The sequence below is a fragment of the Aedes aegypti genome, chromosome 2 (assembly GCF_002204515.2).
Source record: "Aedes aegypti strain LVP_AGWG chromosome 2, AaegL5.0 Primary Assembly, whole genome shotgun sequence".
Lineage (NCBI taxonomy): Eukaryota > Metazoa > Arthropoda > Insecta > Diptera > Culicidae > Aedes > Aedes aegypti.
This window is the reverse complement of record NC_035108.1, coordinates 467,816,467-467,829,230: the sequence shown is the minus strand read 5'-3', so window position 1 is coordinate 467,829,230 and position 12,764 is coordinate 467,816,467. Positions and strand designations below refer to the sequence as shown.

Genomic DNA, 12,764 nt, shown 5'->3' with positions numbered 1-12,764 from the left:
AATTAATTTTAAGGATGGAATCATACCAACATTCTCTCATTCAGTATCATAAGAGTATAATTAAAGTAATCGATTTTCTCCAATGGCAAATACTTTTCCATTTGATTATTATAAGCAGTTTGATTTGTTCAATAAAATTGTGAAATTTTTTGAACCGTTTCATAATGATGTATGCAATTACTTGTCACACGAAAAAAAGTAAAGCGCCGTCCAAAAACTACGTAACGCTCGAAGAGGGAAGGGGTGTTCAAGCGTTAAGTCTCAAACAAGTTATTAAAATTTTTCATACAAAAAGCGTTACGGAGCTCGGGAAGAGGTAAAAAAATCCAATTTCAGCATTACGTAATAAACGGAAGCTGCCAATGTGTGATAATCATCCTTATATTTTTACCATAGTTAAAACCAATTTGTGAAAGTTTCGTAAAGATTGAAACAATAGTCAATAATCAACTTTTTCCTCAAAGTCTACTGTTCACAGATACGACTGCCTTGCGATTCTCTGCAGTTTGCTTTAGACATTTTTTTCCCTAGAAACCCCCCCTAGAAAGGCTCTTTAGAATCTGAATGAAACTGTCATATTATTAGATATTGTTGTTTCTATGTGTAATTAGATATAAAAAAATGTCACATTGATAAACTTATTTGATCTTACAGATTAATTTCATTGCTCTTGATGGCTGAGGCCGAAATTCATCACAAGTTCACTGTAAAATTTCTTCTATTCAAAATATTAGAATCGTTAAAAAATATTCCCAGAAAGTTTTAGTATTTGTTTAAATCTTGACGAAAATTTTGGAAATTTGAAAAGCATTTCAAATGCTTGCTAATTGGCTTCAAATACAAATGAAAAAGTGATATCAAGCTATTCCAGAACCAAGATGTTATTCAAATTCTAGGTAGTTTATAGACACTATAATTGATGCAGTCGATGAAAGAAGCCAATATTAGTAATAATGCGATACTATTTACATTGGCATAGGAACAGGTGTGGAGGGAGGGGGGTGATAGACCCTCTCCAGAACCATTCATACTTTCAAAAGTTCATAGTTTTCCCTAGCATTTCTTCCAAAAATCATTACATATTTTCAAAATAGATCGTAAACTTCGCCAGAAACTTTTCTATGCTTCTTTGAAAATCTGCTTCTAATACCCGGATTATATAAGAATTACCAACGAAAAATGTTTTCAGAATGTCTCTTACCTTCAAATCTTCAGATGAATTTTGTTGAAAAACCCCAGTGTTTTCCAAATTAGCATAGCGAAGTTTGTGGAAAAACGTTTAGTAAACTAATTGAGAAGGGCTGAAGGATTTATTAAGATATACACACTCAGTTGAGCTCGGCTAATTTTCATTCTTTTACCGAGATCCGCACAGCCGAGCGATCAGCAACCTAATTTTGACTGATATGTCAGTAAAAAATCAAGTTTGTTTATAGCAGCACCTTTGGGTGCCGCTGACATCAAACGTCACTTTTGCTGAGATATCAGTAAACGAACTTTAACCGAGATTTGCACAGCTGATCTCGGCATTCTGATTTAAGTGTGTACAAATAGAAAACTAAGAGGAGCTTCTTTAAAAAATTTATTTAGAAATATTTTTATCAATTATCTACAAAATCCATATTCTGGGATTGAATTTCAATGCAATTCCGGGGCGGAATTCCTAGAGGCTTTTTTGCAGAATTCTGGGGACTATAAAGGTCAAGGAAAGAATTCCGCTAGGTTCACTCAACAAATTTTGAATGTTATTCAAATTTCTCTCCAAAATTTAAATTCAGGAAAATCTCACATTAAAAATTTTACCATGAGATATTTTTGGTAATGCTCACAAAACTACCGCCAATATTTTCTCGTTAAACTTTAAATTCTTCTCGTGCTACCACAATAATAAAAAAAAGTTGCCCCAAAAAGTTTGTTTGTAATTTCTCCAAGAAGGAAAAAAAATGGTTTCTACATGAAAGTAGATGTTCGCCATAAATCATTAAACTTTGTAAATCATTTTCAAAGATGTTTGATACAAATGTCTTCAGTAAAAAAGCGATGAAAATTATACAAGAATTTTTGTAGTAAATCCTTCAAACATTAAAGTTTTTCTGTGGGTTTTATCGTCAGGAATTTTGGCAAAAAGTTGATTTTTTGAATTTTTCAACAGAGCATTCCATCAAATTTTTCCGAATTTTAGTTGAAATTATCCACCAGATTTCTTTAGAAGTTCTTTCCAAACTTTTTCTGTATATGTTACTCTAGAAATTTGATATAAATTAGATAAGGATATGGTGTGATTTTTTAGAGTTATTTGTTAAGAAACCTTTTAAAATATATATTGAGGTATTTCTGGAGTAGTTTTTGAACCGGGAATTGAGAGTGGATAGATTTCTCATTATAATTTTTTGTAAGAATCCCGGAAATTTAAAAGGTAATTTTAAACGTTGGAACTTCTGAAAATGTAAGAAGTTCAAAAATGAATTGCAAATTTTTTAGTAATTTTGTTGAAAAATTTCTTCAAAAAGCCTCTAGAGAATCACTAGTGGTTTTTGAGGAAATCAATCTTTGGAAAATAGTTGGATGCATCTCTGGTGATTTTTTCGGGAGAATTCTAGGACGACGTCCCAAAGAAAACAATAATGTAATTCTCCAAAGAAATCCCCTAACCAGAAGCTCAGGTAATTTGGAAGTATATCCACGGAAGAGTTTTTTTTAAAGAACCTTCAAACGTATTCCGCTAGAAACTGTATGGGAAAGTTTGTATTTCGTTACATTCTCAAGTTGGTATTTTCGACGAAATTTTAATATATTCTTTTTGAGAGAGTTTTGAAAAATTGAGTAATCCAGTAATCAATTGGAGAGTTTTCTGCGACAAAATGTAGATAAATCCGCTGGAACTTCTCTGTGAAATCTCTAAAAAAAATTCTCAAATGAATCCTGTTCAAATTCTTATAAAAATCTTGCAGAATATTGGAAGATATCCTTAGAGTAAAACCTGTAATATTTTTTTTTTGCGGAAGTTTTGGATATTCTTTGCTGTTTATTTTGCAAGAGCAATCCTAGAAGAATTTCCACGAGATTTTCAGAAATATTTGTTGAAAGAATCTAAAGATAAACTTTAGATGAATCTCAAAGATAAACTTGGAAAACTGTAGGTAAACTCTTCGAAGAAGAATCCTTGCTTGGTGATTTTTAAGATAATTGTGGTGAGACTCCTAGAATTTCTTGGATAAATCCTCAGTTATTCTAGAAAATTCTAAACAAATTATTATGAGTGATTTGCGACGACCCAAGCCATCCGATTCATTTTTGCGCGCTCGGAGTGTTTTTCGCTGGCTTCGTTCGTATGCCCAGTGATTTGCAAAGACTTAAGCAGTCCGATTCATTATCGCGCGCTCGGAGTGTTTTTCGCTAGCTTCGTTCGTTTGGCCAGTGCTTTGCGAAGACTCAAGCTGTCCAATTCATTTTTTGCGCGCTCGGAGTGTTTTTGTTTTTCAGTTAGCACTTCATTCGCGCGCCATAAGAGTTATTTCATATTCCTGCTTATACGTGTTGACGCTGCGATTGTAACTGTTCAGTCGATGATGGATTACCAATTGGTGAGCTCGTTTCATGCTTGTAGTAACACATTTGTATAATAACATGTATTTTTTATGAATTTGTTGAACAAACTATGAATAGTTCGTCCACTTTAAGTGTTGACATAAGCGCTTATTCATGTTTTATAAAATTTCGAGATTCAAACCTTTGAATAGTTCGATGTTTAAGACGTCGATGCATTGATAGATAACATTTTAAACAGAGGTTACATGAATCGTGTCACTTACCAAGGTGAATCCTGATCATGTAGCTTTGAAGCCCTCCCACTAACAAAACTCCTTCCCGTGGCAACCATGAAGATGCAGAGGTATACTCGGTTTTTAGTAACAATGGATGTCACACTAACATTCCTTCCCTTCCCCGATGGCCGTAAGGACGTGGCCGGAGCCGTTATTGACATTACTAATTTCAGTGTTCTCGAAAATGTACATTGAAGATGGTATGCCACTCCCAAGCTACATCTGTTGGTTCCCTGTACAATTTCGATGATTCTTGTCAATCACGGAGTAGCAACTACGAATTGTACGGTCATCAATGCTCATGCTCAAAATTCTAAACAAATTGTTATTGAACAACTGAATTTATACGTAATAAGCACCCAGGGGCCCAGATAGCCGTAGCGGTGCTACGCACAGCTATTCAGCAAGACCAAGCTGAGGGTCGGCTATACTTCCCTTCCGATGGAAGTCGTCACAATAATCTTTTTATCATGAGTGACTGTCTCGAGGATGGAAATTGATTCCAGGTCTTTGGCGTGAGAGGCGTGAGTTCTAACCACTACATCAGGCTCGTCCTCAGTCCTGGAGAAATGTTCAAAATAATTTGTTTTAAAAAAGCATCCTTCGATATTTTTTTTGGTAAATTCACAAAGCCTAAATAAATTTCAGGAAAATCTATTGAATTATAAGTACTAATCACGGAAATGATTTTCTGTGGGAATCATAGGAGAAACTCATTGATAACTAATGGAACTAATAAGTTTTGAATTGGCCACATCCACCGGAGCACCTGGAACCTACTATAAAGTGGTCATGACAGCCGGTGGTGCTTGAAATACTTTGGAAAGCATAGCCTTTGAAAATCATGAAGTTCGGTGCCCATATTGATATGGTTCTAGATATGTTCCTAATTGGCCACTTCCCCAAAGGCATCTGGAACCTACTATAGAGTGGTCGTTGCATCTAATGGTTCTAAATATTCTGCAGGAAATAACATTTTTAAGGTTGATGCCCACTTGGATATAGCTCCGGATAATATTTAAATGACTGGAAATACAAACATGACTGACCATGTTTTCCGGAAATGGTCATATTTCTGAAGATTTCCAACCAATCTTAAATCGTCCGGCGGCATTTAACTTCCTATTAGTTCTAGTTTCTAGGAAAATTTTTAAACATCTATCCAACTTTACACCGCACAAAAATACAAGCGACAGAAAAAAAATGACATTTGGAATGGACCTCGCAAAATCCGGAACATCTCCGGTGTCCAGTGGTCAATACGCATGGCCAAGCAATTTCCTGAAACTAGACCAAATTTGCCGTCGACTGCTTCCCGATGCATCTAATTTCATCAATTTTACATAAAGTTATAAGCATTTGAATTTAGGCAAAATTTTGCCTATCTCAATCATTTTGCCGGTGGTAGGTCATTTGGCATAAAGTCGTTCGGCATAAAGCCGTTTGGCATAAAGTCGTTTGGCATAATGGTCATTTGGCCTAAAGTTGTTTGGCATAATGGTCGTTTGGCATAATGAGTCTGAAACCAAGAATTTCTCAATTTTTCGTTTTTAAGTTTCTATTGAATCTTTCTGATGACATCAGGCTTGTTTTGGAGTCTATTGATACAAAATGACACTTTACTTTCTTTTATGCATAGGCTGTGCTTTGGAGCTATATTTTTTAATTATATTTTTGTTCCCAACTGACAAAAGGGCGGCAATCGAAAGGAGATCACGCGTCAATTTTAATCTGCTCAAATTATCAGCGAAAAGAGAAATCGATTACTGTAGCTACTTCGATGGGTTGTGCTATTTTTCCCCGAATGTCGTTTCCCCGAGCGCCAGTTCCCCGAATATCCCGTTTCTTCGACTAGCCCACTTCCCCGAAAAGTTTTAGCACTCATAATTGTCGTAACTTTATACATTTCAAGTTGGTAAACGAACTCACCATCTAATATGCACCCTTCTTTATTTAATTGGCAATTCTTTCGAGTTTTACTCAGCATTTTTGCCAACATGTGTACAGCCGAGAATGACAGAATACTTCTTTATTTTGACTGTTTATCGTTCTTTCTCGTCACCACTTTTCGGGGAAACCAGTCATTCGGGAAAATGGCATTCTGAGAAAAGTAGCACAATCACTTCGATGATTCTGAACGCACTTTTTTATGTCTTTTCGTTTTATTATGCCGCAATATTTTTTGGCATCCATTCTTCTATTGGTTCAATTAAAATTTTGCCTTCTTTTAAAAATAAGCTGTTTTTTATATTTATACTGTTTTAAATTTATTATTTAGTAAAACTAAATGTTAACCATTTTTATATTTTGCTGTTTTATCAATTCTTGTCAGATGTGTTGTTAGAATGATAATTACTTTAGAACCTGTCAATATTCAACATATACTTTTTTTGGGGCAAACGCGTGATCTCCTTTCGAGATATGCTGAAATAAATATAATTTTAATCACAATTTTTTTCTTATCTCTATAATAAACGATGTTTTTGATGTAAACTTCCAAAATTAAAATTTATGTTGAACCGTTGAAATGTTTTGCCACTAATATTTTCTTTGAAAGATGTGTTGTTTATTTGAGCCATGCTGTGATTTTTTTTGCGTTAGAGCCTTAAACATTTTAATCGAAAAATAATTTGCTCTCGTACATAGGCTATTTATGCATTAAATCGCATTGAAAGATCTTTGGATTAGAGCTTTTGATATTTTGCAAAAAAAAAGTCCATTTCGATGATCAAGTTATTTTCATCGAGTGTTACGTCTAAACTCGGACAGAGCTTGATCTGCAGCGAAATATTCTATGAGCGTTCTCTTGATGAATAACTGCGAACTTTCTTTGCCAATTTACTTTTTCTACAAATTTATATCGCAACAAGCTGAAAGGACGTGAAAAAAATACCGTCCGTCAAATTCAAGATTTTTTTATGTTTTTTCTAATGTTTTATATTTGATTATTTGCTACATTTATTGCTTATTTACGTTGTCAAGTCCAATTTTGAAGTGTGTGCATCAAGCAGATTTATCAAGCGCTGCTGTTTTTCCTGCTGCCGAACTTCCATCAATGTGCGAGCCGATTCAGTTGGAGGAAGTTGCGTTGGCTTTGTGGATCAACAAGAAGCAAAATTTAGTGTGAATCTTAGCGTCCGAGTACATACGTAGCAGATGGAAAAATGCACCAATAGACCAATGCTCCTAGAAGTGAAAAATGCTGTTTTTGCTGACCACTACAAAGCTAATGTTGAGTGCCGCAATACAGAATCATTGATGGTAACAGCGGGATCCACAATCCAGGAGTACAAATACACCAGACCACTGAAATTTGGTGAGATCGTTTTTAATACTTAGTGTTACAATTTATGATCAAATGGCACACATATTTGATAAAATGAATCAAGTATTCATATCCTTATCTATTTTTGTATCTACATTTTGAACTAATATTCTTGGTATCATGTTAATTATTTTGCACAAATGTTTTTATGATTTATGGGAAACAGTTTTACTTCTTTAATTGCGGGAAAGGGTCAATAAGTTTCCATCTCGTTTCAAAGAGCGAGCAAAGGCGCTTAAACCAAGGCTCTTGAGCCAGGACATGAGGAAGAAACTTTCTTAGCAACGCCACTCCCAACGATATTACCTATAACCCTGAATCGAAACGGTTGGTACGGTTGTCCCCGTTTCTTCTTTCCTTGAATTGAAATTTTTTGTCTATTAGTTTATTCATGCGTGAATAACCTAATCGTCATGATTTTTTCAATTTTATTGAACCCCAAAATCTGCACAGTGGGCCTGGCCATTTTAATATTTGTATCATATTGCTGATATTCTGCAAATATTAATACTGACAAGAAAATTTCTGAAAAAATAGGTATTTCCAGGATGCTTTTCAATATTGGCTGTGCAAGCGCTTAGAATAGAATAGAATAGAAAATTTATATCGCAACAAGCTCAAAGATACTCTATGTTTTGTGATGTAGAGACACGCCACGAGTTTTATTTAGTAATGCTCTCTAATGTCACAACAATTGTTGACCCAAGTAACACCGAAAACATCTTTCTAAAAGCGGATAGAAAATTATGTTATATAACAGCTTTATTGGTGGAATTTATAACTACTTGTGTAATATTAAAGCTATTGAGCAGTTTACAGAAAACATAATTTTCCCAAACATTCATTAGAAGAGTGACGAATTGTCTAGGCAATATTAAAGCTCCATGTACATCTCAATAACTTCATAAGGACTTAATTCTCACTTGATGACATTGATCAAAAGCAAGCTCCAAAAATGTATTTTAAAATGGGTTTCACACAAATGTCAACGTCAACTCAAACAATTTCTAACCACTCCTATTTACCAGTGTTTACTTCCATAATTGTGAAGTTCTGTCACACAATAGCAAAGATTGTGCTCCATTTTAAAGAATTCTTAAGTCTGCTGGTATTTTATCAGTATGTTCTGCGGGAGCTGAAAACTATATGGAGTTCTACATTGGTGGCTCAACGACCAGCATTCAGAGGCCTCGGAATTCAATCAATAGGCGTGTTGCTTTTGACGTTACTTCAGGCTGTTTCGTCCGAGTTCCACAATAGAACTTCTATAACTTCGTTCTGTTGCCGTATCAAGACGTCCTATTTCCTTTGCAGCAGTTCGTCACACTCCCGTTGAACTTCAATGCCTTTTTTCTGAATGCCACAAAAATTTCGGTGTATACAATGTTTTCGGATCCGATTTGTGATTTGTGGAGCTCTTATTATATGTTTGAAGCTCTTATTTTAAGTTAAATCAATAAATTATTAACTATCGCGATGATAAAGTTCTTCATTATCACCGGAATGTTTACAAACAAACAATATATTGACGATTTGATTGATTTTGATTTTCTAGAAAATGGGGTCATGCACAAATTACGTCACGCTCCAAGGGGAGGTGGTCAAGCCAAGCGTGACAAGCCTTACAAAGTTTTCAGAGGACTCATACAAAAAACGTGACAAAGGGGGGGGGGGGAGGGGGTCGAAAAAGTCGAAATTTAGCGTGACATAATTTGTGTACCATCCCAAAGAAGCTATAATTAAGTTATTTTAGTGTTATATTGACTATGGAAATGCACAATAATAACTCATTTGAGAGTATGTTGTAAATATGCTCTTATAATGTATTACTGAAGTAAATTGTAAGTTTTTTGCAAGCATGTTATTAGGCTGTCGTCAAAACATAAATTAAACGTAATAATAACACATTTCTTCATCATAGCAGGATTTGCATGCAGAAGAAAGAAAGAATGCATTTTAAAGTACCGATCATAAATATGAATCTGCGAAAGCAAGAAAGCAATACCCTAAACTTTGAGATCGAAGATATGAATGAGTAGTTGATTTAAACATGGACATTTCCAAATTTGATAAAGTATTAGGTGAAATCAATGTGACCAGTAAAATTTTAATTTATTATCATAAATTTAATCAGTATCCACATCATTTTGGATGGATTTATTTGAGAGTGAAATGAAAAGTTTCGCCATGTATCTTGAACCGCATTGAAAACATGACTCTCATTGTTGAATATAAAAACAAATCAAACTGATTTTTACAATTTGACTTATAATTGACGATCATTGACTTCATCATTTGGATTTTTTTCGGGTTGAAGAGGCCATATATATTTCGAAGATATTTTTTCTTTTAATTGTTTTTAATTAACTATACTTCACATGCAGCTGGATATACCCATGAGTAGTTTGTAATACAAATGTTTTCTGAAAGTTCGATAACTTGCAAATAGCTTAATTTCAACTTTTGCATATTGCTGTAATATAAATGTTTTTACCAAATTATATCACTTGCATGTAGCTTGGTTTCAACATATGTAAGTGATTGTTATATGCAAGTCTTTTGTAAGAATTATTTGTGGATAAAACACCCAATTATAACTACCTGAGTTGTAAATGCAAACGTTACTTCTATGATGTTTGAAATACGTCTATAAATCGACTTATGAACACATTTACTACATCTTTAAATTCATTGTGAGACATCTATAAGATGTTATATAAGCCCCCATTTTTTGCGCTTTTTCAGCTGTACAAGTGTATGTTATTGAGCCAATAATGCTAGAAAAATACAACCGAAGATGTATGAATCGTGAATTTTAAACTTTTATACAGCTAGCTGTGTTAGTTGGGGAAATTCTTAGCTTGGGAAATCTCTGAACGAACACCGCGCTTGTTTAGAACCTACCAATTTTTTTGCTATGGGCTCAATGGCGTTCATCTCGGTAAAAGCTTAAAAATACCAATATTTATTTTAAATCAATCATTATGCCAAACGGCCATTATGCCAAATGACCATTATGCCAAACGGCCATTATGCCAAACGACCATTATGCCAAACGACTTTATGCCAAACGGCTTTATGCCAAACGATCTTATGCCAAACGACTACAATGCCAAACGGGGTACAATCCATTTTGCCTATCCCCTGTATATCGAATATTTGGAGATGAATTAATATAAATTCCAACTTCCCGTTATACTTCCTGAATGCGTTACAAATAATGTTTCCTAACAGTTAATAAAACTTTGAAAGATTTATTCACCATATTTTTGTATCGATAATCTAAAGCAAACAAGAAAAATCTTCTTGCTACTAGCTCCTTGAATGTGACAATACTTCATGTTAAATAAAGAAAAGTGTTCTAAACGTTTTCAATTATTTTCGAATGATTTTCAAAAATGAATCTCTTTAGTTGAAATGTTTACGTTCTGATTCACAATTTTCATTATTTATGAAAATAATCTTGGAGATGAACGTAACACTGCATTTTTTTGTTTATTTTAATATGTGTTGAACTGATACAACAAATTCACATCATATCGTTGCCTCACAGAATCATCTTAGCTTAGCTTGTCTTTCGTTCAATTTCCATACATTTTCGACCTGAGTTCGCCTCACGCCTCCGTAGAAAAATCGCAGATGCTTTCGCTCCTTATTGTTTGAAATTCATATTCCGCATTCTCGAAACCAAGACGCAGCAGAAGAGAACGCTCCCCCACCTGTCGTCCCGCCCGGTCCCTCAGGGCTTTCCCAATCCCCACCCCGCCCTTATCTATGCCAGGCGCGTGTACCTTTTCTCCATTCTGCTCTATTTATGCGGTAGCTCATTTAAGACTGTGATCCAATACCATTAAACCCCACCTCCCAACCTGTCTTTGATTATTAGAGTTAAGAGAATGGATAATGGCTTCCCTCCATCGGCCCGTCGTCGTCTTCCAAGACGTCGCGTCGCTGACATATGCTTTGCATCTGAAAGTGATGCTCTGCGGTTCCGAGATGCATTGGATGACGGCTGGCTGATGGCGGGAATACGAGCGTTGGGCGACGTGACGGAAAGGAAATTTGAGCAATGATTAACATATTTGATGGGGAGAAAAGGTGTATTATAAGGGAAAGGATAAGTTTGTTAAATTATTAGGAAAAATGGTAAATTACAAGTAATGATTGACTGGAGGGGATTCGTAAGGAAAGTAATTTCTATGCTATATCAAATTTCCTTTCCTGTCTACGAATGCCAAGTAATGAATGAGTGTATCATTCGATTAGTACTATAATGTCTAATTAACCAAATGCCACTGTCCAGGTGCCGCCCACTAACCAAACGAAACTGGAGGGAGAGAAGGTGCAGTTCACCTGCGAGGCGAAGGCGATGCCCGGGAATGTCACTGTGCGATGGTTCCGTGAGGGTTCACCGGTACGGGAGGTGGCCGCACTCGAAACGCGTGTCACGATCCGCAAGGATGGGTCGCTCATCATCAATCCGGTCAGTGCGGACGACTCCGGCATGTACACGTGTGAGGTGTCAAACGGCATCGGAGAACCACAAAGTGCTTCGGCTTTTTTAAATATAGAGTGTAAGTTCACAACCTATCTTGTTGTATTCACGACATTGATCATCCCTCTTTACAGATCCTGCCAAAGTGACCTTCACCCCAACAATACAATACTTACCGTTTCGTTTAGCTGGTGTTGTACAATGCTATATAAAAGCAAATCCTCCTCTACAATATGTAACATGGACCAAAGATAAAAGATTACTGGAACCTTATCAAACAAAAGACATAGTTATAATGAACAACGGTTCGCTGCTGTTCACCCGGGTCAATCAGAACCACCAGGGCCGCTACACGTGTACGCCGTACAACGCCCAGGGAACGCAAGGTTCGTCCGGCCATATGGAAGTGTTGGTACGCAAACCTCCGGCCTTTACGATCGAACCGGATCCACTGTACCAACGTAAGGTCGGTGAGTCGGTTGAAATGCACTGTGATGCCCAGGAAGCGGAAGGCACTACTAAGCCTACGATCACCTGGCAGAGGCGGGATGGGCAACCCCTGCAGAAGAATCGTGTTCGTATCATGAACGGTAACATCACGATCGAGAACCTTCGACGGTCGGACTTTGGCTACTACCAGTGCGTGGCGTCGAACGAGGTGGCCACAATCGTGTCGGCAACTCAGTTGGTGATCGAAGGCACCCAGCCACACGCTCCGTACAATCTGAGCGGTACTGCCACGGAGTTCTCGGTGACACTCTCCTGGATGCCCGGATACAGTGGTGGCCCTGACTACAAGCAGGACTACACCATCTGGTATCGCGAGGCTGGGGTTTCCGATTGGTCGACGATTCCGGTAACGCCATCCGGGAGCACGCAGGTCACGATCAACCGCCTATCTCCTGGAACGACGTACGAGTTCCAAGTTATTGGAAAGAATGCCCTCGGCGATGGCATGATGAGTAAAGTGATAACGATACGGACGTTAGGTGAGTACTGTTCAGGGTCTCTTAATTTGGGGTAATTTCAAACAAAATGTTCACGTTTAAAATATGGGCATTCATACATGGTTTAAAAATTATACTTGAGGGTGGCTTATATACCGAAACCTTCCATAGTC

The 12,764-nt window shown here is 36.5% G+C and overlaps 1 protein-coding gene across 11 annotated transcripts in view; it reads left to right on the top strand.

The window, feature by feature from the left end:
* The window catches only part of LOC5568091 (protein turtle), a 155,292-nt gene that overhangs the window by 121,301 nt on the left and 21,227 nt on the right, over window positions 1-12,764 (top strand). For all 11 annotated transcript variants that reach the window (XM_021848279.1, XM_021848278.1, XM_021848283.1 and 8 more), the window contains 2 exons: window positions 11,453-11,723; window positions 11,779-12,633. In XM_021848279.1, coding sequence (XP_021703971.1) covers window positions 11,453-11,723; window positions 11,779-12,633 — 1,126 coding nt within the window. The remainder of the gene's footprint in view (window positions 1-11,452; window positions 11,724-11,778; window positions 12,634-12,764) is intronic.